Below are 24,835 nucleotides of genomic sequence, written 5' to 3'. Positions count from 1 at the left end.
CTGACTGTGGAGCACCTGAGCAAAGGAGGAAGAGGGACGAGCCAGGCTGTAGGTAGTGCCGCCGCCGCCACTACCCTCGCCGGCAACACCTGCCTGCCTGCCCTTCCCCACCCAGCCTGCCTGGTCCAGGCGATCCTGCTCCGTGCGCCTGGCGGGCTCCAGCGGACGCCACTTCTTAGCGGCAGCAGAAGCAGCAGCAGTAACGCCTCGCCTGCGAGAACCGCCGCCTCCCCGCTGTTGAACCAGGCGGGCGGGCGGGCAGGCGGGCGAGCTCCCAGCAGAGGGAGGCGCTTGGCGCCGCACCTCCAAACTCAGCGCGCGCGATCCACCCCCTCCGCCGAGTTTACTTCCCCTGTTCCCCAGGCTCTGCCGATCCGCGGGCGGCGACCTGAGGAGGCGGGGAAAGCGCCGTGCCTTGGGCGGAGGGGCGCAGCAAGATGCCCGCCTGCCCCCGGCCATGAGCCCGGCCCGCTCGCCTTCCCCGCCTCTCTGCCCTGCCCAGCCGGCAAGCGCGGAGGGAGGGCGGAGAGGCTCGGAGCGCGCAGGTAGCCGACGACAACAACGGGGAGAAGAAGGCAGCAAGCGCCGGCAGGCGGCGGCGGCGGCGGAGCGGGTGGCCGTACCCTTCTGGCGCCGATGGGCGCGCAAGAGGCGGGCGAGAAGCCCGGGCCGGGCGCGCCCGGCCCCCCGGACGGGGTGGCCGGCGGAGAGCGCCCCCACGCTGGGGCCGGGCGGCGACGCCGAGGAGCCGTGCGCGCCCTGAGCAGGCTGGCGCGGCGCCTCTTGCAAACTTTGCGCGGCGCCCGGCAGCAGCAGCAGCAGCAGGCGCGGCGGCGAGAAGGCGCCGAGCCCGAGGACGACGAGGGCGGCTTCAAGCGCCCGCCCGGGCCCGAGCGCGAGAGAGGCCAAGCCAGCGGCGGCGGGAGCGGCGGCAGCGCCCGGCTGTCGTGGGGCGCGCAGAGTCCCCTGCCGGCGGCCGTTCCCGGGGACCCCCGGCCGCTCACGCCGGGCGCGCAGGGGCTGAAGAACCACGGCAACACGTGCTTCCTGAACGCCGTGGTGCAGTGCCTGAGCCACACCGAGCTGCTGGCCGCCTTCCTCCTGCTGGCGCTGCCCGACCAGCAAGGGCCACCCGGACCTGGAGCCGGAGCCGGAGCCGCCTCCGGGGAAGTCACCCAGCACTTGGCGGCGCTCGTACGCGCGCTCTGGACCCTCGAGTATACGCCGCAGCTCTCCGCGGACTTCAAGGTAGGGGGCGCACTTTTGCGCGGGATCTGCCCCTCTCTCCGGGGGGCCACCACGGGAAAGAGGCTCCGCGTCTAACCTGTAGGCAGTCTTTCCAACCCCCCCCCCCATCCCCAGTGTGACCTGCTGCTAAGGATCTGGCTCCGGCGAGCGCCGTTGAGCGGTCTGACCTCAACTCTGCCAGGCACTGCGGGGACGCTGGACTGCTCACAGGTGGATTGCTAACCGTCACGCAGTTTCTGCACTTCGAGTTGTGCTCCTTGGTGACAAACGGCTTCACTGGGCAGAGTTAGAAGGATTCCTTCACTCTCTCTCACACACACTCTTCTCTCTTTCTTTTTTCTCCAGCCACCTGTTTAGTCACACCGCACGCTTTAAAGCAAGCTACTGTGCTGCAGGCGGATTTGGCAATGGGGCCAGGTTGACTGCCTAGGCAGGTGGAGGAGTTGGAGGGCATTGCTAACAGATGGGCACGTGGTGCCACATCAGGGAGGCTAACCAGGATTTTTAAAAAGACAAAAAAAGAAGTGGGAGAATAAAATGCTCTTATGTGTTTTTTTGTGTGAGGAATTTCCAGATTGTTTGTGATCTCACCCTGCTCCAAGTTCATACTTCCAGCAGCCTGAGCTCTTCCTGTTCTATGTAAACATAGTGTTTGCAGGTGTTGTGACAACTTGGTCAGGTCCTTGCCCATAGCCAGAGGTGGGGAAAATGCTACTTTTTATCTTGAGGATTTTTAATTTAATAAATAAATAAATAAATAAATTTCTGGGAGGGTAGTAAGAGAAATATTTGTGTGTCTGATTGAGCCTTTCATAAAGAATCTCACTCCTGCTTGGCTCCACCAGACACAGAAATGCTTCCATTATCACCCTCCCAGAACCTCCCCCATTTAAAAAACCCTCATTGCCTTCTTTTTTTCTGGGCAAAGGCGCTGGAGGTAGGGATGTGCTGGAGAGTGTTTTGCTTGCAAACGTTGCACACCTGGGAAGCTCTCCTGAAGTCTGTGGTGCTGCTGAACATTTGTACGGTGCTCAGCATTTGTGAGTTGTGCTTTGAAGTTGGAAATGAAATACTCATTACTGAGCAATTGCTGTGGGACTGCCTCCCTTCCTCCTTCTCTTCTTGAAACCCCATTTTTCTATCGTGAGGGCCATGAAGCTGAATGGGTCACCCTAACTGGATGTCTCCACTGCTGGAAGTTCAGAACTGTTCGGGTGACCATTCTGGGTTTCCCACCCCAACCAGTTCTTGTGATCCCCCAGCTAGGTTCACAGCACTTTGGGAACAGTCAGGCATGATACTCTGCACTCTGTGTCAGCACTGCCTGCTTGCCTTTAGGTGGGTTCACACTCTGAGGGGTGAGGAGCAATTAATCTGGGGAAGCAGACTTGATTCTAGAACTGCTTAGAAACGCCAACTGGAAGGGAAGAGATTGTCAAGTCCACAATTTCCTTGCCTGGCACAGGGCATGGTTGCCTGTATATCAGCCCCAATCTGACTGGCAAGAAATAATAACGGCGATAACAGCAATACTATATTGTTATTTATATGCCACCCATCTGTCTGAGTTGCCCCAGCCACTCTGGGTGGCTTCCAACAAATTAAAACATCAAATATGGTCAAACATCAAACAGTAAAAACTTCCCTATTCCAGGCTGTCCTCAGATGTCTTCTAAACATCAGATAGTTGTTTATTTCCTTGACATCTGATGGAAAGGCATTCTACAGGTGCACATGGCAATGAGGGAACCACCAGAAGGTCCTTGGAGCTGGATCTCGGTGTCTGGACTGAATAATGGGGGTGGAGATGCTCCGTCAGGTATACAGGGGTGAAGCATTTATTTTGGGGTGGGTGGGAGTCCCAGGTGTTGCTTGCAAGAGGAATTCCACCCATCTCCTAATCAAGTGATGCATAGACTATTCAGCTACTTCATTAGGGGGCTGAGCATGGTCCAGTGTGCTGAGCCAGTGATTTGCCCTGGTGGCTTGGCTTGTTTAAATGCCTGTAGTTTACTGAAGAAAAGACAGATGAGTGCGCGCTGTGGAGGGTTTGAGTAGCAATGGTGAAAGATAGGCCTCTCTTCCATGGGTGGAAGGGAGAGGAATTGCCACTGGAATTTTTTGTTTTGTTTTGGGAATTCCTTCTCTAGAATAGTGGACCTAGGGAGCTAGGATCAGGAGGTTCTGTGCGGTTGAGGGATTCTGATTTATTTTTGTTGTTTTGAAGCTACTATCTGGTCACTTTTGTTGACAGATTGTATTTCTTCAGAGGTGAGCCTTTTCTCCTTCTCTGATGCTCACATTTGGCTGCTGGCTGTCAGAGGCTTCTTTGAAGCAAATGCCTGAGCTGTAGCTTTGGCAAATCTTGTGTTACTAATTCAGCTCCTTGACAGTCCTGCTGATACTAGAGTGGAGTGTGTGTGTGTGTGTGTGTGTGTTTCTTTCCCTGTTGATGCAGCAAGCCACTGTCAAAGGTGAAATTGTTTCAGCGTCATCTGGTTATTATTATTTTTATACCATGCACAGGGTCTGTATGCTAAGAAGGAACCCCAGGTGGATACTAAATTATAGGCGAGGCTTCTGAATCTTTCAGCACTTTGCATTTTGTGGCAGTTTCTGGAAACATAGATTTCAAATTCTATTTGGAGAAAATTCTCAGAGTGGAATGTGAAACAAAAATGTCTCAACACCGAACCTTAAAATGGGGCATGTGGTGGGATAAGGAAGGGGCTAGATTCAGCCCCTGATTCAGCCCCTGAAGATGATGACACACTCTCACCTTCAGACTTACGGTATTTCCAAATTAATCATACTGAATTTCATTTAAAATTCCTGTTTTATGTTGGATGCAAAACAGCTTTGGGTAAGGAGAATGGTGGTGGAAAGACGATGTGCTGGGCAATGTTGGGTGGTGGGTTTGAGCCCCACATCGGGCAAAATATTCCTGGATTGCAGGGCTTTAGACTAGCTGACCCTCACGGTCCTTTCCAATTCTACAATTCTGTGGTTCCGTGGTAAGAAGCTGGAGCAGCCACATCCTCACTCAATGATGGCAGCATCAAGACAGTTGCTTACTTACATCTTGAATTGCCACCATATATCTAACACCACAAAAAAACAAAAAATGCAACTTGGTGGCACCTCAAATGCATCACTTTGGTGTCTCTTCACACACATGTATCAATGGGCCTTCTCAGTGGTGACTCCACACTAACGGAATACTCTCCCCAGGGAGGCACCCCAGTTCCATCATCACATATTTTTGTGTGCCAGGCCAAAACATTAATTTTCTATCAGGCCTTTGGCTTTTAATTATCTGTGGCCTCCATCAAGTGTGTGTGTGTGTATGTTTAACTCTTCCTTTTAAAAATATAAATGAGTTTTGGATTTTACTCTGTCTCAGTTTTATGCTATTTACTTTTCTAGTTGTAAGTTGCTTTGAGTTACTTTTTGCAAAAAAGTGTCTAGTAAGTTTAAATAATAAAGATACTAAATGTTTAGTAATCAAACAGTGTTACTAGACAGAGTGTGCAGGTCTACAGTTGGCAGATGCTCTGCATACTTTCAAAAGGAGAACCTCTCAAGTTCCTCCTTATGTCATCAACATCTGTACAAAGCATAGTAGTGGAGATGCAAATTTCTAAAACTAGTTGATTCTCCATATTGTTTTCACTGCACTCTTGTTACAAGTTGCTAGCATCATGCCACTCAGGCTGCAGAAGGAAATTTGAATTCTCTGTGGAAAGCCGTGAGCTTCCTGTTTGTAACTACAGTCAATCATCATGATACCGTTGAAATATCAGGTATTTCTTGTGCACACATACCTGACACTCTAATAGTCTCTGGTGAGGCAGGTATCGTGTTGCCTCAGATTCTCAGTATAGCACTTTAGGGCAGGTATGTTCAATTTTTGGCCTTGCAAAAGCTGTTGGACTATATTTAGTTCACATCCTCCCTGACCATTAGCCATTCTGCCCAGGGCAAAAGTTTGAGTCTAACATCACCTGGGTGGCCACAGGTTCTCTGCCTTTGCTTTTAACATAAACTTTACAAATGGGCCATAGGTTGTGGAATTGGCGATGCTTTCGAATGGTTGTAGAGAGTGGCTTGGGATGTGGAACTTGAAACATGGCACGATCGTTCATATCTCACCTCTGGCATGACTTTCCCAGGGGCTCTGAGTGCAGCATCTGCGATATGGTGATGACTTACCTGAGATTATCAAGGACAAAGGTGTCAGTATCTCCTGTTGATGACAACAGGTGGTGGGAATGATGATTGGTTTGCACTGTTTAACAGACATGGGTTTTTGTGATGAAGGCTCCCATTCTCTGCAATATTATTATGGTTGTACACTACCCTAGTCTCCATCTGTACATGATTCCTGGTGCTTACCTAGGGTTGGTGTTTCCTTTTGAAATGAGGCAGTGGAGACTGTGGTGTCTTTCTGATATATACAACCTGAGCCTGTGACGGAGGGGTTCCCAGCATTAGCACCTTCAGAGGGCCTTGCTCCCCCTGAAGCTGTGGCCTTGGATTCAAACAGATATCAAACATTGCTCTGTCTCTCTCAGTTCCTAGTTTGATTGCTTCTAACCCTCATCATGCCAGCTCTCTGCTCTCAACTCTGCCTTTGTCCTTCTAACTATCTGCGGGCTGAGGGAGGGGCCCCACCTATTTGCCATCTCACACAGAGCCCTTTTCCTTTGTTCCCCTTAATGGCCCATCACCCAGGCTATCACCTTTTCAGGAAGCTAGCCTGGCTGATCTTTTAACACTTGCTGGATCCAGGGGTTAGGAGGGTCTTGGGCATACAGCCTATTCCCCCCTCCAAATCATAACATTATTATCATTTTACTTGGGGAGGGAGTGACTTCCATTGAACACAGTAGGGCTTTCTTTTGTGTAAGCCTCCATAGGCTCCTTTTACAATTGCTGATACACACACACATATTTGTGACTGGATTGTCACAGATCTAGCTAACATTGCAGAAATAAATAAGAACTTCCACATTGCCCAGTGTCCCCTCACATGCAGGTTTTCCTTGGCATCAGCCCACGCATTCATCTGCCAGCCCTTGAGAATTGGGTAATCAAAATGATGTATATATGTTCGTGAGCCAATTCTACTCCCTGCTGGCTGTCAGTCTGGGAACCCACCAGCTTTTCATATATGCCAGGCGGACGTGGTCTCTCTTACTTGAATGGGAGCCGGGAACCAAGCCGTGCAGAGGGAGGATTTCCCCTGAGGGGCCTGGTATAAAATGGGAACATAAAACTTAGGACCTCCAGACAACACTTCACATTTCTGAAATGTACCAGCCAGACATACTTTATGTGGTATTTTTTAGCTGAGGGTTTGAGTTTGGGGGATTAAAAGCGGATCGCCATCTCCAAAAGCTGAAAGAAGAATGCCCTTCTTCAACCTCAGTCCATGTATGACAGTTGTAACTGCTGGTGGGTGGGAAGGTACTTTAGCGCGTACACACCCTCTGTTTATTTATTGTGAGGCTGAGTAGTGATGTGTTTGTGACGGGCTCTGTTTCTAGGAAACAGCAAGGCAAAGGACTCCGGGAAGGAGACTGTGCAGGGAAAAGACGGTGAGCGTAGAGAGTCCTGTTGAGAAAATTCCTCTTGTGCCTGTGCCATCACAGGCAATTTTCGCATTCCCGCAGAACAGAATCTGCCCTTTTCCAGTTCCACTTGAGTCTGCCTAGCACACTTCTGGTTTATAAAAGGACTTGGGAGTGTAGGGGCCTCATTGAGTCTCTCTCACAAATCCCCTGTTGTCTGGTCACTTGGGAACCGATTGCTACAAGGAGCCTCTTTGGTAACCTTACCCTGGGAACACCCGAGAATATCTTTTTTCATTCAGCTCCGTTCCTGATGATCAGTTGGAGAGGAGGGAGGCTTCGGGCTGCTGGCAGACAGGCAGGGGACCTCTGGCTGCTTGGATTGAACTGGGTTGCTCCTGTAACAGCCTTTTTAAACATCCAAGCGCAGATGCTGAGTTTGAAGCCCTCTTCAGTATCCAGTGCTCTCATTCTGCAGCAGCATTTTTAACCTCAGGGCATTTCAAGAGTGAGAGCGGAATCTTTATCCATCACCTCTGCTGCTCTTGAGCCGCTCTAGATCATCCCTGGGCCACTTTGCACTTTCCACATAAGTTTGCCTCAGCTATGCTTAGTCCCCATGATACAGTGGAAGTGGGTGGGGTGCAGCTCCAGGACTTACAGTGGTACCTTGGTTACCACCGTAACCAAGTGGTTACAGACTTCAGGTTACAGACTCTGCTAACCCAGAAATAGTACCTCGGGTTAAGAACTTTGCTTCAGGATGAGAACAGAAATTGCACAGCGGCAGCAGGAGGCCCCATTAGCTAAAGTGGTACCTCAGGTTAAGAACAGTTTCAGGTTAAGAACGGACCTCCAGAACAAATTAAGTTCTTAACCCGAGGTACCACTGTACTTCCTTTTCTATGAAATCATCAGCCAGAGATCCTCCGAGCTACCTGGGTGCAGAACATCCCAATTTATCCTCATAATAACAACAGCCCTATGAGGTAGGCTAGGGGCAGACAGTGACTGAGGTCTAACTATGGTCACACACTGAATTTCATGGCCGATCAGAGATATGAAGCCAGATGGACTCCTCAGCCCAAATGCTAACCTGGTGGGAGGGGACCTTTTTTGGCCCAGAAGGCCACATCTTTCTCTGTCCTCACCCCTGTAGGTGAACATTGACAGATGGGCAGTGCCTTCAACCTTGCTTTCTGCAGGGATCACCTGAGTGATCGGGTTCCCCATGGGGAACTGAATTGCACAGCCGACCCAGCGGTGTCTCTTCCTGGCCCATACCTGATGTCACATATGATATCAGGTGGTGGGACAGGTGGGCCTGGTTTGTGGATCACCCTTTGCGAACTGATCATTCTATGACTATCAGCTGATCCTAACAAGACTGAGTAATGCGGTGTGTACTATCACTCTTTGGGTGTGTACAGTAAACTAGCACAGCTGTCTTCATTCTTGGACTCTCCTGGAGAACAAGGCTATAGACTCTCTTTAGGGGTGCAGCTGTGGAGGCCATCACAACAAACTCCTGTCATTCAAAATTTACAACTACATCACTGCTTAGACTGAGAAGCCCACATTCCAATTGTGCATTCCACTGTGCTGTATGAGTAAAAAAAAGAGAAAGGACCCCTGACAGCTAAGTCCAGTGTCGAACTACTCTGGAGCTGCAGCGCTCATCTCGCTTTACTGGCCAAGGGAACCGACGTTTGTCCGCAGACAGTTATTCCGGGTCATGTGGCCAGCATGACTAAGCCGCTTCTGGTGAAACCAGAGCAGCGTACTTTACCTTCCTGCCAGAGTGGTACCTATTTATCTACTTGCACTTTGATGTGCTTTCAAATTGTTAGGTTGGCAGGAGCAGGGACCAAGCAATGGGAGTTCACCCTGTCGCAGGGATTTGAACCGCCAACCTTCTGATCGGCAAGCCCTAGGTTCAGTGGTTTAGACCACAGCACCACCCGCGTCCCTTGTATGAGTACCAGAAGGTTAATCCAGTACTGTTTCTTTTTTAAAAAAAGGTTTGAAGAGCAACAAGGGTAAACACATCCTATGTATACTCTGCAGTTTCAGGAGTGTTTTGAAAAAAATAGCACAGCTTCCTGGCTGTGCATCCTCCTGTTGAGAACACAATACCCTTGGAGGGCAAAAATATCCCTCCATCATTGCCAGAGCGCAGGTTCTGGAATAATCCTTGAAAGGGCTAAGTATCACTTTCTGCCCCACTGCTTCTTTGTGGAAATATGTCCTTTCAAAGATCTACTTTTCTTTACAAAACCCAGCTACCAGGGCAATATATTTATATCCCACCTTTCTAGTTTATTTAATAAATGTATGCCCAGCTTTCCCAAGTTATCCGTGGCAGCATTCATGGGTAATAAAACCCATAGAACCCATAGGCAGTACTAGACGACCTCCCGTAACAACAAGGCTGCCATGATGCAAGAATGGCAAGCTAGCAATAAAATTCCATCAGGAAAGACATGGGGTTTACCTGGCTCCTTAAAGAAAACAGTGCAGGTGCCAGGCACACTGCTTTGGAAAAGGTATCCTACCAACAAGGTGCCACAACTTAAAAGTCCCTGTCTCCAGCAGCTTTCTACCTAAGCTCGATTGGTGGAGATACCTGGAGTAGTATTTCTGATGATGATTACAATGGATGGGCCAGTTTCAGTGGGATAAGGTAACATGTGGTTTGCTCCTCAGACAGTAGAGTTATTGGGGCCAGAAGGATCCAAGATCTGATTCTCACAGGCCTCCATTGGAAAATGGAGACAAATGAGCAATACTTTTATTGGGTTTCTGAAATGCTGTCTCCACATTTTACTAATAATTTGCCTATGGGTGTTAGGAACCTCTGTTCTCATTCTTGGGTATTGTGAGGTGAGGGACATGCAAATAAGGGTTGTGTAGATGATCTTCTCTCCTCCAGCTCCAAACTGTGTGGAGCCATTCCCCTTCTTTCAGTGGCTTCTGTGAATAGTTGGTGAATCCTGTTTGGCATACTCTGTCCTGTGCTGAAAATGGTACCTGTTGTCCTAGCAATTCAGCTGGGACAATCAAACAGGGCTAGATGCCTGTCAGTTTGGTCTGCTCTGAGATGGTTTGGCTCATGTTTATTTATTGCCCATGTTTCTGCTGAGCCCATACCAGTAATATCATACTTTTCATCGCAATGCTGCCACTACCACACCACTGACCTTCCTTTTCATTCTTTGGCACATACTTGATCAGCAATAAATGAGGTGTGTGTGGGAATTAAACAAAGCCCACAGCAGGCATTCAGATCCCAGACTTCAAGAGATGAAAGCAACAGTCCTTTTCAACTCATTTCGGAAATCGGTTAACCAGGAGTACCTGAATTTGAGGCTGTTTACTCCCACGCACGAACATGACTAAAATCCACATTCCCTCACTTAAGACACTGGGTTATAAGAGCAGCTGAAAGGAATGGTTTATATACAGCGACAAAGAGAAGCTTATGCCTTAATAAAATGGTTAGCCTTTGAGGGGCCACAAAACTCTTCTAGTGTTTATGCTGCAGTAGACTAACACAATTATCTTTCTGGGAATCACTAATGTGAGTTGCCACTCACCATTTGTTCTGCAGTTATATATTCATGAGTTGGAGATGCAATGTATAGTGTTCTGCATAATTTTGGTATTCTTGTGACACAAGAGTGGGCAGTTTGGGTGTGTTATTGTCTCCAGAATGCTGGCCTCCAGCTGCAGGCCCGGGACCCACTTCTGCAGGGATAAGGAATCAAGCCTTCTAGGCCTCTCTTATCTGGCCCTTGGGACTCTTCCTAGGTCACATCCCACCACCAGGAGTGCCCCACACCACTCCAACGTTGTTATTTCCTAGAGTGCTTTTGCCTGGCTTGAATGTGTTCTTGAATTGTAGACATGCTTCCTGTTTGCTGGAAAGGAGGTGTGTGTGAGAGAGAGAGAGAGAGAGAGAAAGAAAGAAAGAAAGAAAGAAAGAGGGTGTCTGTGTGTCACCAGTTGAGTGGGGATTGGAACCCTGGTCTCCCAGGTCCAACCAGTCCACACCATTGCATCTGCCAACATCCCTTCTTCCGGGTGTCCAGAAAATAATTGATAGAAAGTCTTTAGGTTGGAAGCTTTTGAGTGTGTGTGTGTGTGTGTGTGTGTGTGTGTGTGTGTGTAAGTAGTGCCTACTTTAGAGCAGCACTTTTGCCAGAATTCAACAATTAAGGTTGCATAAATTTTCTCTGGAGAAAGTTTTACTCTTCCCCCCTTTCCAGCTCAGACTGAAATACTTCAGCAGCTCACTGTTTGGCCATGCCCACATTGAATTAGCAGTCGGTTTTCATCAGCCACATCTCCATACTGCCCCTTCAGAGATCAGGAAAACCGGTGACCAATCTTGATGCAGGGGAATTTAACCCCCATCATTCTATCTGAAAGTGGGAGGGAGACAAAATGGTGATGGAATAACCAGACGTGCTTAATTTGACTTCTACATTTCTTGCCTTTCTTAATGTGGGGGTGGGGGAAACTGCATCTCAGGCGGGGCAGTGCTTTTTTCCCTGGGGGTACGCATACCGCTAAACATTTTGTGAATCTAAGTTTGGCCTCATTGAGGGGCAATATTTCAATATGAGTAGGAAAATGAAAGTACCCCTAAACATTTTTTTTTAAAGCACTGGGTAGGGGCACAGGTATAGGAAGAGTTCAAAAAGTTGGCAAGCCTAAGTTTTTAAAAAAGCCTAGACACTTCACCACCAGAAATTTCTCATAAATTTCCCCTGCCTCCTGTTTTCCCAAATTAAATGTTAGTTTGCACAGACACAGTAGCCTCTGCGTGTAGCATGAAGCAGAGTAACTGACCTGCCTTTTTGTGGGTTGTGCAGCACAGCAATTTCTGGTGATTGCTGCCCACTCCTTCATGATGTATAGGCTCGCCAAGGGAGGCTGCTGAGAACAATGTTTTGTTATAGTAATATTTCCCTTGCAAGTCTGGGTTTAATTTCTGTTTAATAGGATGGTTATTATGCAGCCACAAGGCTTCAGCGATGAGCTACCTGCTGAGGTTTCACTACATGTTACAGATAAGTATCTGGAGGGCAGATCTGTTAACACTCAGTTGGCTATATAGTTCCGTTAATAATCAAGGGCTTGTTAGCGTTTAATTGCTCTGCACTACCCAAAGAGCACGGGAAAGAGCCTTGCTTGAGGAGGAAGCAGGTATGAACTGCTTCCACAGCCTGCCCTCTAGGCTTTTGGACTGTGTGTGGCAAGATGGCCGCTGATGGATCTGGTCTCCTAAAGCAGAGACCAGTCGACTGTGGTCCTCCAGCATTTGTTGGACTCCCAACTTCCACCAGCCATGGCCAGCATGGCCAGTGGTCTAGAATGGTTGGAGCTGGAGTCCAGCAACACCTGGAGAAATGAAAGGTAGAGGATGCTGGCGATGTCTCACATCTGACCTCACCTGTTAGAGGGACCCTTAGGCATTCTAGTCTCACTGGGTAACGTGTTACATCAGCAGAAGCCCTGGGCTTCTTCTGGCACAACTGGGCTCCCCTCTTCTCCTCCCCCTGCACACCCAAAAATTGGCTCAGAGGGGTGTTTTGGGAGAACACCCAGAACACTTGGGGGCAGTCTAGGAAGCTGCAATGCTTGACAAGGACGTTCAGCAGAGTACAACACTGAATTCCACCCACTATGCTGAGGAATCCTTGAAGGGAACTTTCCAATTTTACCTCAGGCACGACTTTTGTTCCAGCAAGTGAGTCCTGTCACATAATATCACTGCAGGGGTACAGGGTGCAAGACTGAGGTGGGAAAATCAAATGGTGTTCTCTTCCCCTTCTCCCGTCCCCAAATCTCACTGTCCATAATAAACATACACACAATAAACATAGACACCTTTGCCACAGGAGCTGTGCACACAATAAACATAGACACCTTCGCCACAGGAGCTGTGCAGAGGTCAAGCCAGGATCTGGATATGAAAGGGGTAAGCTGTTGATAATGCTCCCAGACCAGGAAGGCTACGTCCTAGCTGAAATATGAAGCCGTCTGTAGCTCTGCCAATGACCAGCCTGGGAGAGTGGTGCCAGTCCACAGCCTGAGGTTACAAAGATGCTCCAAACTGCAGTTTTGATGGCTGTCCTCATGGGCAGCCATGCACATCACTGGTGGCTCCTGATAATGTCAAGTGTAGGCTGGACATCAAATGCCGATTGAATCCCTTTCCTTTGGAGTTGGCATGTGCCACGATAATTTTACACTTCTTAGCCCTTCAGCTGAGAAGGGCTGCACCTTCTCCCCACCCTCATAATGCTCTTCAGAAGCTTTCACCTTCCTGCTGTTCCTGGCTAGTCCCAAAATCCTATGGGGAGTGAGAGAGTCTCATCTCACCTGCCTGATTTTAGCCCAGCCCATTTCACTGAAGCTCAGGTGTGGTGTGGGCAGCCCTGTAACTAGTGCTGCTTTGTACACCTGCATTCCAGTACAGCCTGGCACAATGCCCCGTGCTTGGCACACATTCTTTCTGTGCATGCTTTTTGCTGCATATTTCCAGGCTCTTAGTATTCCCGTCTCGGCATACTGAATGTCACACTTAAACAAGCATAGCAGTATTTAGGGAGCAGCTTGCTCTTGAAATAGAGCGTGTGGGAGACGTTAGTGTGGAGAGATGGGGGAGTAAGGGGGAAAAGACCTTTTGGAGCACAGGAGATAGATCCTTAAGGCGTGGAAGTGCCCTGGATTGCACAGGAAAGGGTGGTGGTGGTGGTGGTGGTGGTGGGGAGACAGCCTAATTCTGATCACCAGATGTTGAGAAGAAACAAGGAGTGGCCATCACATTCATACCTTGCTTGCATGTGGTGGCCAGAGGCATTTGGCTGCCTGCCAGAGAAGCGATAATGTGGGACTAGATGTACCTCTTCCTCCTCCTTCTGATTTAGAAACAGAGTGTTTATTTACATTCTTAAAAAGGTCATCCCTTCCGCAATTATGGCATCGGGGTAGGCTTGGAGACTTAGGCTGTCACATTAGAGCATCATAATCTCTAGCAGGCTAGTACTTTGGGTTTCCTCTGGCATTGCAATTCTGCTTTTTCAGTACCTAGCTTGGGGACAGAACTGAAGGGGGGAAACCCATGCAACTCTTGGCCATCGTGCACAAAGAGAGCTCCGCCTTGTGTAGCGGTTGCATCTGATGGTTGCAAGTAGGGTTGATACTGCTGGCCTCCCAATAGGGCACCTCTGGCTTTAAGGGAGGGGTGGGAACTGTGGGTCCTCTATTTCAGTGTTTCCCAACCTTGTGCCTCCAGCTGTTTTTGAACTACAACTCCCATCATCCCTGACTAGCAAGACCAGTGGCAAGGGATGATGGGAATTGTAGTCCAAAAACAGCTGGAGGCACAAGGTTGGGAAACACTGCTCTATTTATTTATTTTTTGCTGGACTACAGCCAGAGCCGCCTTTCCCATAGGGCTTAGTGGTGCATCGCGCCAGGGCGCCGGCCTCTCAGGGGCGCCCCAGCAAGTGGGGGAGTGCTGGGGCTTTGCCGGTGGCTTCCACTTTCCCTGCATGCCCGCCAGCAGTGCCCCACCAACCATAAGGCTGGCGGGCATGCAGCTTCCCTCCCAAGCCATTGGGGGGCGCACAACTCTCCTCTATGCCGCTGTAGGAGAGTGATCCCCGCAGAGGCTTAGGATGGAAGCTGTGCCCTGCCAACCATACTGCTGGCTTCCCTCCCAACCCTCCTAAGCCTCTGCTGGGATCGCTCTCCTGTAGCGGCATAGGGGAGAGTTGTGCGCCCCCCAATGGCTGGTAGTGTGCAGCTACGGCCACCCCAACACTATCTGTGGTAATTTGGGGGTGCTGGGTGGATATTCGCACCCCGGCGCATCTGCTAAAGACGGCCCTGACTACAGCACCTGACCAGTGCTGTAGCGTGGGTTGCCAGTGCCTGGGGCCATGTGGAGGGGTGGGTGGGAGAGAGGGAAATGGATGGAGTACACACGCCTAACAGTGCGCTGTCACCCAGGAGATCGTGGCTGCAGAGATAAGAAAAGAAGAGTCCTTCCATTGTCTGGAGAAGCCATTTCCTGGTTTGCATGGAGAAGCCGTTTCAGCGGAGCACTAAAATTGAAGTACACAGCTGTACTGAGGCACCACCGGGTATTGATAATTAGTGCCTCCTGGGCTACCACCCCTGCCCCCCACGCTACACCACTGCTGGGATAGATGGGAATCATAGTGCTGAAGCATCTGTTAGGCCACCACTGCTTACCAGCTTCATGAGAGACAGACCACTGCTTTTCCCAGCATAGATGGAGGAGCAGTTCTCCTTGTGAGTTTGTGCCCATCCCACAGCTCTTAAAGGCACAGGCACCTTGCCAGAACAAAGTGTGTGGGGTGGCTTCATGGGTACCTGAAGCCGCTCCTAGTGAGTGGCTTTGGGCACAGGAATGGTGTGTCAGAGGAAGGTTTTCCAGTTTTTATTAAGCTGGCCAGGGTGATGTTCAGAGCTGCAACTGACTAGACTCCTCTTCATAGCAGAGATAATTGGCTCTTTCGAAATGTCCCCTTGTCAGCAAAGCACAGCAGAAAGTGGCGGGTTTTGCTTTGTGATCTAGGAGGACTTCTTTGCCCAGGAGCTGCAGGTAGGGCACCAAGGTGTAGCCTCCAAGAGGAAAGAGCAAAGTGGCCCTGACAGGCAAAAGGGAGAAAGATCCTGAACTCTTCTTCTCTTCGCCCTCCTGGGTTCCCAACAGTGTAGCTTTGGTTGTCATGGTAACTGTTGGGCAACTCAGAGGCAGGCAGAGAGCCTGTGTTTGTCTCCTGTAGATCCGACATTGGGGATCAATTTAGCATCCTCTTCTATTGCTGCGGGGATAAACCGTGTCATCCCAATTCTTTCCTTGTGAAATATAAGCAGGGGTCAAACTGCAGAGGGACATGATTTAGGAACTCGGTTGGTCTGGGGATTATTATTATGATTTTTGAAATGTGGAGTGAGCAATTCTGGTTTTGGTAAGTCAGGGGAAGATCACTTGCACAAAATTGACATGGTAATGATGTTGAGGATATTGCCACACATTGTGGGATAAGCTTTTCTAGGGCACGAGCATGGTATAGCTGTTAAAAAGCCAATGTGTTTTAGTGGTTGTCTTAGACTAGGAAGACTTAGGCTCAAATCCCTGCTCAGCCATGCAACTCAGCCTAACCTACCTTACAAGGTAGTTGTAAGGATAAAATGGGCAGGGGGAAGCTGTGGATGCCACCTTGTGCTTCCTGCGGAAAAGGTGGGTGAGAAACCTAATAAATAAATTGAAAACTTTTGCTAGATTATCTGCAAGAATTGGACCTTTTTTTCAGCAGGGGAGAAATACAGTGGTACTTCAGGTTACATACGCTTCAGGTTACAGACTCCGCTAACCCAGAAATAATGCTTCAGGTTAAGAACTTTGCTTCAGGATGAGAACAGAAATCGTGCTCCGGCGGCGCAGCGGCAGTAGGAGGCCCCATTAGCTGAAGTGGTGCTTCAGGTTAAGAACAGTTTCAGGTTAAGAATGGACCTCTGGAACGAATTAAGTACTTAACCCGAGGTACCACTGTAGTCTTCTTTGTAGCTTCAAGAGCAAAAAAAGAAAGAATAAGGACTTGTGTCATTATGTAAGGAAACCTACTGCATTAGGTGTAGAAATAGGTTTGATGTGTATTGCATAGCTCAACACGATTCTGCCTTGGAGAAGTTCCTGCTTTGTTAAGTTAAAAAGTGAGGAGGAAATGTGAAACTGAAGAGTAGTTCAGCTGCAGGGTTTCTTTTTCGCAACTCCATTGTATTGACCAGATTTACAACCATTCACACTTATTACACCCAGATGCTACCGTGAGGGAAAAAAGTATTTGGTCCCCTGCTACATTTGCCCGTATGCCCTCTGACGAAGAAGTGACCAGTCCATAATTTTAATGGTAGGTTTATTGTAGGTGTGAGAGACAGAATAATAACAGGAAAACCCCCAGAAACCCAGAAGACAAAAGTCAGAGATTGATTTGCTTTATAATGAGTGAAATATGTATTTGGTCCCCTATCAACCAGCCAGATGTCAGGCTACCTGGTTTCTTCACTTTATGTAACAAGCTGAGATTAGAAGCACCTGCTGTAAGGGAGAGGTCTTACCTGTAATCCCAGCTCGTTACAGTACCTGTACAAAAGACACCTGTCGACAGAAGCAATCATTCCAGCAGATTCCAAAGTAGCCACCATGACCAAGACCAAACAACTGTCCAAGGATGTCAGGGAGAAGATTGTAGACTTGCACAAGGCTGGACCGGGCTACAAGACTATTGCCAAGCAGCTTGGTGAGAAGGTGACAACAGTTGGTGCAATAATTCACAAATGGAAGAAACACAAAATAATTGTCAACCTCCCTTGGTCTGGGGCTCCATTCAAGATCTCATCTAGTGGAGTTGCAATGATCAGGAGGACGGTGATGAAGCAGCCCAGAACTACACGGGGGGAGCTTGTCAATGATCTTAGGGCAGCTGGGACCATAGTCACTGTGAAAACAGTTGGTACCACACTACGTCGTGAAGGACTGAGATCTTGCAGAGCCCCTTGCTCAAAGACAGCACATGTACAGGCCCATCTGTAGTTTGCCAATGCACATCTGAATGACCCAGAGGAGAACTGGGTGAAAGTATTGTGGTCAGAGGAGACCAAAATCGAGCTCTTTGGCATCAACTCAACTCGCTGTGTTTGGAGGAGGAGGAATGCTGCCTACGACCCCAAGAACACCATCCCCACCATCAAACATCGAGGGGGACAAATTATGCTTTGGGGGTGTTTTTCTGCTAAGAGGACAGGACACCTTCACCTCATCGAAGGGATGATGGATGGGACCATGTATCGTCCAATCTTGGGTGAGCACCTCCTTCCCTCAGCCAGGGCATTGAAAATGGGTCGAGGATGGGTATTCCAGCATGACAATGACCCAAAACACACGGCCAAGGCAACAAAGGAGTGGCTCAAGAAGAAGCACATTAAGGTCCTGGAGTAGCCTAGCCAGTCTCCAGACCTTAATCTCATCAAAAATCTGTGGAGGGAGCTGAAGGTTCAAATAGCTACACATCAGCCTCGAAATCTTACTGACTTGGAGAGGATCTGCAAAGAGGAGTGGGACAAAATACCTCCTGAGTTGTGTGCAAACCTGGTGGCCACCTAGAAGAAATGTCTGACCCCTGTAATTGCCAACAAGGGTTTTGCCACCAAGTACTAAGTCATCTTTTGCAAAGGGATCAAATGTAGTGGTACCTCAGGTTAAGTACTTAATTAATTCCGAAGATCCATACTTAACCTGAAACTGTTCTTAACCTGAAGCACCACTTAGGTAATGGGGCCTCCTGCTGCTGCTGCGCCGCTGGAGCACGATTTCTGTTCTCATCCTGAAGCAAAATTCTTAACCTGAAGCACTATTTCTGAGTTAGCGGAGTCTGTAACCTGAAGCGTATGCAACCTGAAGCGTATGTAACCCGAGGTACCACTGTACTTATTTCACTCATTATAATGCACATCAATCTCTGACTTTTGTCTTCTGGGTTTCTGGGGTTTTTCCTGTTGCTATTCTGTTTCTCACAGCTACAATAAACCTACCATTAAAATTATGGACTGGTCATTTTTTCGTCAGAGGCCAAATGGGCAAATTTAGCAGGAGATCAAATACTCCCCCCCCTCACTGTACCTGTAGATCTGGTCCAACAAATGTTCTACATTTTTTTCCTACTCCACAAGGAGTAGGCCTTGTGCGAGTTTTGTGGCTGCCTTTGCCTAGCTGAGGCTACCTAGATACATATAGGGCAGTAGAATGGGGAAAGCTTTGAATCCATGGGGTACTATCCCACATATTTTTCTGCCCCGCATCTATGGCTACTTCTTCCTGTGTCCCTTCCCTTTAAAATTTCCTCCATGTCCTTGCCTACCGCTGTTGCTGTCCTTGCTACAAATAACACCATGTTCTTTGAATCCTGCCATCTTGGAGCTGGTCCAGATTATACAGCATAAGTCATGCAAATGTGCTCTGCATAATTCAGGCTGAGCTCTTGCTTAGGTGACAAGCCTACATCTGGGCTGTGCCCTTTCTCTTATTTCAGTCAAGCGAATGAGTGACTTTTCCAGGGTTACTCAGTGTGACTCTTAGGGCTTGTTCTCACTCAGGTGGTGAACCTTTGTTTGGACTGTACCACTTTGACTGCAGTTGGGGGCCTCCCTTGATGGACTGCTTCTCCATATCAAACAGTTCCATCCCCACAGAAAGTGGGTGTGTCTGGGAGAACACTTCTGGTTTACCTTCTCTCTGATGTGCCAGCCCCCACTTGCACTCTGAAATGGTAGAGTCCAAACATCTTGTTTTGATGAGGCCTTATTCTGATTAATGTGATTCTGCTGCTCTTGGCTCTTTTTGATTACCCACAACTTAGCCCAAGTAGAGGGAAGATGTCAAGGAGGATCAAGGCATATGAATATTTTTTACCCTTCCATGGCTAGGGCCCCTTTCCTACACCATACAAAATATTAACTTTGAACTCTTGTTTTGTTTTGTTTTTAACTGCAGAATGTCGTATCTAAGTATGGCGCACAGTTCCGCGGAAACTCACAGCACGATGCCCTGGAGTTCTTACTGTGGCTGCTGGATCGTATGCATGAAGACTTGTGTTCGGTGTCTCTTAATCAAAAACTCAAGGTGTCTGGAAAGGTCAGTGCCTGGCAGGGGATACCTTGAAAGCTCTCTGATTTTACACATCAGATTGTAGGAATGTGCATAGAGTAGCTTTTGCATCTCATTTCTCCTTCATTTGAGGGGCGTTCCCTCAATGTGCAAATAGTTCCCAGGTGACAATGGGACCGGCTGCTAATGTCACAAAAGCACTGGTGTATTGACTGTTTTTTAAGCTTTGATTTTATTTACGTTCTACTGATTTTCACTTTTGTGAACTACCAGGAGGTTGTATTTAATTGGGTGGAATTTAAATGCCAAACAGTCAATGATGGCTTCACTAAAACAGAGGGAAGTAGTTACATTTCCCCAGTTCCTTAGAGAGATAGTGGGTGCTCACTCCCAGGTGAAAGGCTGCAGGTTTCCCAAATGCAGTCTGTTATCTTCCCCTCCTGCTCAGCTTTCAGACTTTTCCTCTCCCTTCCACACTGGGAAGTGGTTCAAGAGGAGATGGTAGACTGACAGACCGGAATTCCATTATCCCAGGAGCTATCTGTGTGCCAATGCAATTTGGTATCTGTAGATATGTGTCTGCCGGTTTCTGCGTCACAGTGCTTTACACACTTCAAGTGCTTGGGTCAAACTTATTTCCTGCATTGTGACTTACAGCACACACATTCTCTCTCGCACACTGCTATGCTGTGCCTGAGTAAGAACATGACGGATACCCATCAACACGAGCCTCTGGCAAAACACACATTTTTCCTTCCTCTACCTGACTCTTGCCTTAATTATGGGGCTGGTACAGGGAAAAGCTGACTGAGGTGGGACACGTCATCCTGCCTTAAAACCAGGACAGGTTTCTGATGGACTTAAATGTAATAACCTTTCCTTTGGCTTGTTTACCTCCTTAGGGCCTACAGGAAGGAGGCTGTACCAGGTTTGATCTTTGGTTGTACAAGGTTTTACCAGATGTGGACATCCAAATCAGTGTTTGAATAAAAAAGGACATAGAGTCAGTGTTTTCTTCCCTGTGAATGTGGGCCTGCAGGTGTTAGGTGGGGGGTTAAGGTGGAACTACCCTGGCTTTGATTATCAGTATGTTACCAAGTTAGAGCTGTGGCAGTACCAGGCTGTTCCAAAGTAGCCCCCTCTCCCTCTTTCTTGTTCCATTCCTCACTTTTCATCCTAAGGATCTAGGCTCTGGTTCTCCATCTTAGCCACTTGCTCTTATTAGTGGCATAGGGACACAGGTGGCACTGTGGTCTAAACCACTGAGCCTCTTGGGCTTGCCAATCAAAAGGTCAGCGGTTCAAATCCCTGTGATGGACTGTGCTCCCATCGCTCTGTCCCAGCTTCTGCCAACCTCACAGTTCGAAAGCACACCAGTGCAAGTAGAGAAATAGGTACCGCAATTGCAGAAAGGTAAATGGCATTTCCGTGCGCTCTGGCTTCCGTCATGGTTTTTTGTTGTGCCAGAAGCAGTTTAGTCATGCTGACCACATGACCCGGAAAGCTGTCTGTGGACAAACGCCGGCTGCCTCAGCCTAAAGAGAGATGAGCGCCGCACCCCATAGTCGCCTTTGACTGGACTTAACCATCCAGGGGTCCTTTCCCTTTCCCTTATTATTGGCATGTGCAGAATCTTGAAGTGCCGGGGCTGCCTTTCAGCACCTGGCATCTGTTTCCTGGATACATTTTGGTTCCTTTCTGGCTGGAGATGGGTGTGTGGCTGAGAACAAAATCTCCTCCAAGATTACAAAATGTGCCACCCAGGAACGTGATGCCAAAGTATTAAAATTCGGGTTGCAAACTTCAGTCAATATGTTAGTTGACCTGTGGCTTTCTAGATGTTCTTGGACTCCAGCTCTCAACAGCCCTGGCCAGCATGGTCCAATGGTCAGGGATGATGAGAGTCAGGGATGCTGGAGAGCCATGGCTTCCTCAGCCCTGATCTGAAGCAGCAATGGGGAACCTGAGACCCTTCAGATGTTTCTGGACTACAATTCCCATCATCCCTGATTACTGAGCATCCTGGCAGGGCCTGATTGAAGTTAGCATCCATCAAAATCTGCAGGGCCTCAGGTTCCCCCAGATCAGGTTTTGATCTGTATGGTTGGAAGTTATGAGCTTGTTCAAATCTCTGAGTTGGTTTTGGTTCTCCTCAAAAGTTTGCTCCCTATTTTGTGGCATTTTTGTTGGTCCTAATAAGGATTTTTGTCACTTTTGGATGTTTTCCCCTGCCGGCTATTTACACTTTTGGATACTACTCGGTCAAGACCAAGCTAGATGTGACATGTGGAATGTGTGCTCAGATCTCTGGCCACCTTTTTCTTTGGTTAAAATCATCCAATATGTGTGTGTGCGTGTGCGTATGTGTGTCAATATTTCTATCTCTATCCATGGTATCTATCTATCTATCATCTATCTATCTATCTATCTATCTATCTATCTATCTATCTATCTATCTATATCTATCTATCTATCTATCTATCATCTATCTATTCTATGATTCAACTACATAACTTGCACATCCAAACTCTCTCAATAGTTAGTGTGCTTCCCCTTAGGCTGTTTCCTTCTAATTGTCCCACAAGCGTACATATTATATACTAAGTACTGTAATCAGTGCATTTTCACTCCCTTAATTAGTGATCTTGTTAATGTATGTTCTTGTGTTTGTTGCCTGTATTTTAAACTTTATTTCAAAATAAAATCCCATAAGTGGCATTCAACTAATGAGTCCCACCAGTGGAAATGCTGCACAAGGACTTCTGTTTGTCCAGCAGCACTTCTTCCCCTCTTCCCCCCAATGTTCCTCGCGATTGGTTCTGGGGTGGGGTGGGATAACCCCCTGGAACAGTGCACTGGGGGAGGTGAAGGGGGATTGTTCCATCTGGCAAGCTGAAATTCTTGTCCTGGAGGAATGATAGCCTTAGCACAACACTGAATTCCTCCCCATGTTGTTGTTGCTTAAATCAGTGCCAGGTTGCTGGTGATACTTTGGTAAGGGATGTGGGGCTGATGGAAGGATGATTAACCATTTGGTGCTATGCCATATCCCTAACTTAAACCTTCCCCTCAGCTGTTGTTAGCCATAGAGGTGAAAAAGGCAGGTCCATTATGTACCTGACCTTGAGACCCCTCAGAAGTTAGGAACAGCTTTGGTGTCAGCATTGAAACCATGGAGGAAAGAGGGGGGAAGCATGGAGGAAAGGCTTCAGTCCTTCTCTTCTAGTGTGATGGCCCTGATCCAGTGTCCTCTGGTGGCTTTTAACCTACTTATAAAAAATATTTATTTTGTTTTATTTCCAAACCCAACAAACAGTAAATGTATTTTCTGACAGATTTTTTTTCCTTTTTTATTATAAAAAAATTATTAATTTCAGGTAACAAAGAATAGCGATACATTTCCTCTTTAGGTATATAAGCAAAATCCATTTAAGATATTTCTAAATGATCTTCGTCCAATATACTTTGCAGCAGTGTTCTATTCTTGTCCTGTGGCAGAGTCCACAGAGCAAGGCAGATCTGTCATTTCAGCACCAAGGAGAGCTCCTAGTGATCAACTTGTTCCCACAAGGTTTTGAAGTGAAGCAAGGCCTTGTGTGCCTCTGCCTGTAAGTCGACCTCTGCTAAGCTTAGCGCCTTTAGGGAGAGCTAGAGTCTTTTAAAGCAGCCTTTCTCAACCTTTCTCCAGATGTTGTTGGACTCCCAACTCTCATCAGCCTCAGCCAACATGGCCGACGGGTTCAGAAATTATTGCCCAACAACATCTGGGGGCTTTCAAGTCACTTGATGTAATGTTCAAAGGCAGTGGAAGAGATATTGTTTTAATTGGAGCTGTTCAGAATTGGGGGAAGAAGTTGAGTCCAGTGTTACTAAGCGAAATTCAAAGAGGAAGCCTTCCATGAATACATATCTACCATTAGGGGCCTTCATTTTTGTACTCTATAAAGTCAGGTTGTGGGTATTGGGGCACAGGGACTCTGAAATTTTTAGTTTCATGTAACCAGTTAAAAGCCAGGTAGTCAATCAGCTGATAATTATTTGATATATGGACAGCCTTAACTGAAACAAGACAAATACAGCCGTACCTTGGTTTTTGAAGAGCTTAGTTCGCGAACGTTTTGGCTCCCGAACACCGCAAACCCGGAAGTGAGTGTTCTGATTTGTGAACTATTTTTGGAAGCCGAACATACAGTGGGGCTTCCACAACTTCCAGTTGGCTGCAGGGGCTTCTGGCAGCCAATCAGAAGCCATACTTTGGTTTCCGAACGTTTTGGAAATTGAACGGACTTCTGGAACAGATTCTGTTCAGCTTCTGAGGTACGACTGTAGTTTTTATTAGTGGAATCCTCAGGCTTCAGTTAATAGTTCACATGGTGACAGATGACAGACTTGCTGACAGATGTATCTCTAAACAAGTTCTGGATTTAATAACAAGCTCTTTGAAATCTGAGGAGAATTGCCTACGAAAAACAGTAAACCAAGGACTGCACCATCTTGCCCAAGCAATGGCTCAGCAAACCCATTTCATGGAAAACTCTGCAAAGGCCCGGCCAGTGGCGTAGCGTGGGGGGTGCAGGGGTGCTGCCCGCACCGGGTGCAACATCTGGGGGGGGGGCGCTCGCACTCGCAGCTCTCTGCCCCTACTAAAATCCACGGGTTAGGGGCGCAAATTACTTGCCTTGCCCCGGGTGCTGACAACCCACGCTACGCCACTGGGCCCGGCTAACCACTTTGACCTTCCAGGTAGACTTGGCCACTTCCAGATGGATCATAGAGTTACGCCAAGTAGGTGAAGGAAGTCTTTCTCTGCCTCTCTCCTCATTGTGTGAATCCCCATCAGAATCCCACTACTAATCTGCCACTAATTACACTTTCAGGCAGCTTTCTGGATTGGAGTGGCAGCTGCTTTGCTGCTGGCAAAAATAGTATTTATTTATTTTTTAAAGCAAGCTACAGAATGTGCCTCGCTGTCTGTGGCTCATGCACACTGAGCTGGAGTTAGGGGGTATTTCTTCAGATAGTGCAGAGACTACACTTTTGAGCGAATGGCTCCTGTGTGTTGTGTTTTGCTGAGGACAACTGTTTGAATAAATGTTCAAACAGTCCACACCCTCTCTGTTGGGAGAGAGATCAGGGAGCGGGTATTAGAGCCCATCAGTCAAAAGACTTGTTTTGCTGTATACGATGGGAGCCTCCCACCTGTCCTGTGAGGCAGAGCAGATTGAGATGTCCTTCTTTGTCCTATTATGCAGTAGCTGCCATCACTCTCTGCTTTCTTAGTCTCAAGTCGGGAGAATCTTAGGAC

General features: G+C 48.0%; 1 protein-coding gene across 2 annotated transcripts in view; it reads left to right on the top strand.

Moving 5' to 3' along the window:
* The first annotated feature begins 284 nt into the window (after positions 1 to 284).
* USP43 (ubiquitin specific peptidase 43) overlaps positions 285 to 24,835 on the top strand; it is an 88,903-nt gene continuing 64,352 nt past the window's right edge. The window contains exons 1-2 of one of the 2 annotated variants that reach the window (XM_081895016.1): positions 285 to 1,248; positions 19,417 to 19,557. In XM_081895016.1, the coding sequence (XP_081751142.1) occupies positions 637 to 1,248; positions 19,417 to 19,557 (753 nt within the window). In that variant the 5' untranslated portion in view covers positions 285 to 636. The remainder of the gene's footprint in view (positions 1,249 to 19,416; positions 19,558 to 24,835) is intronic. The other variant, XM_081895017.1, reaches the window with a different exon arrangement.

The sequence above is a fragment of the Podarcis melisellensis genome, assembly GCF_964234715.1.
Source record: "Podarcis melisellensis genome assembly, chromosome: 2".
Lineage (NCBI taxonomy): Eukaryota > Metazoa > Chordata > Lepidosauria > Squamata > Lacertidae > Podarcis > Podarcis melisellensis.
This window is presented reverse-complemented; position numbering and strand designations above follow the sequence as displayed.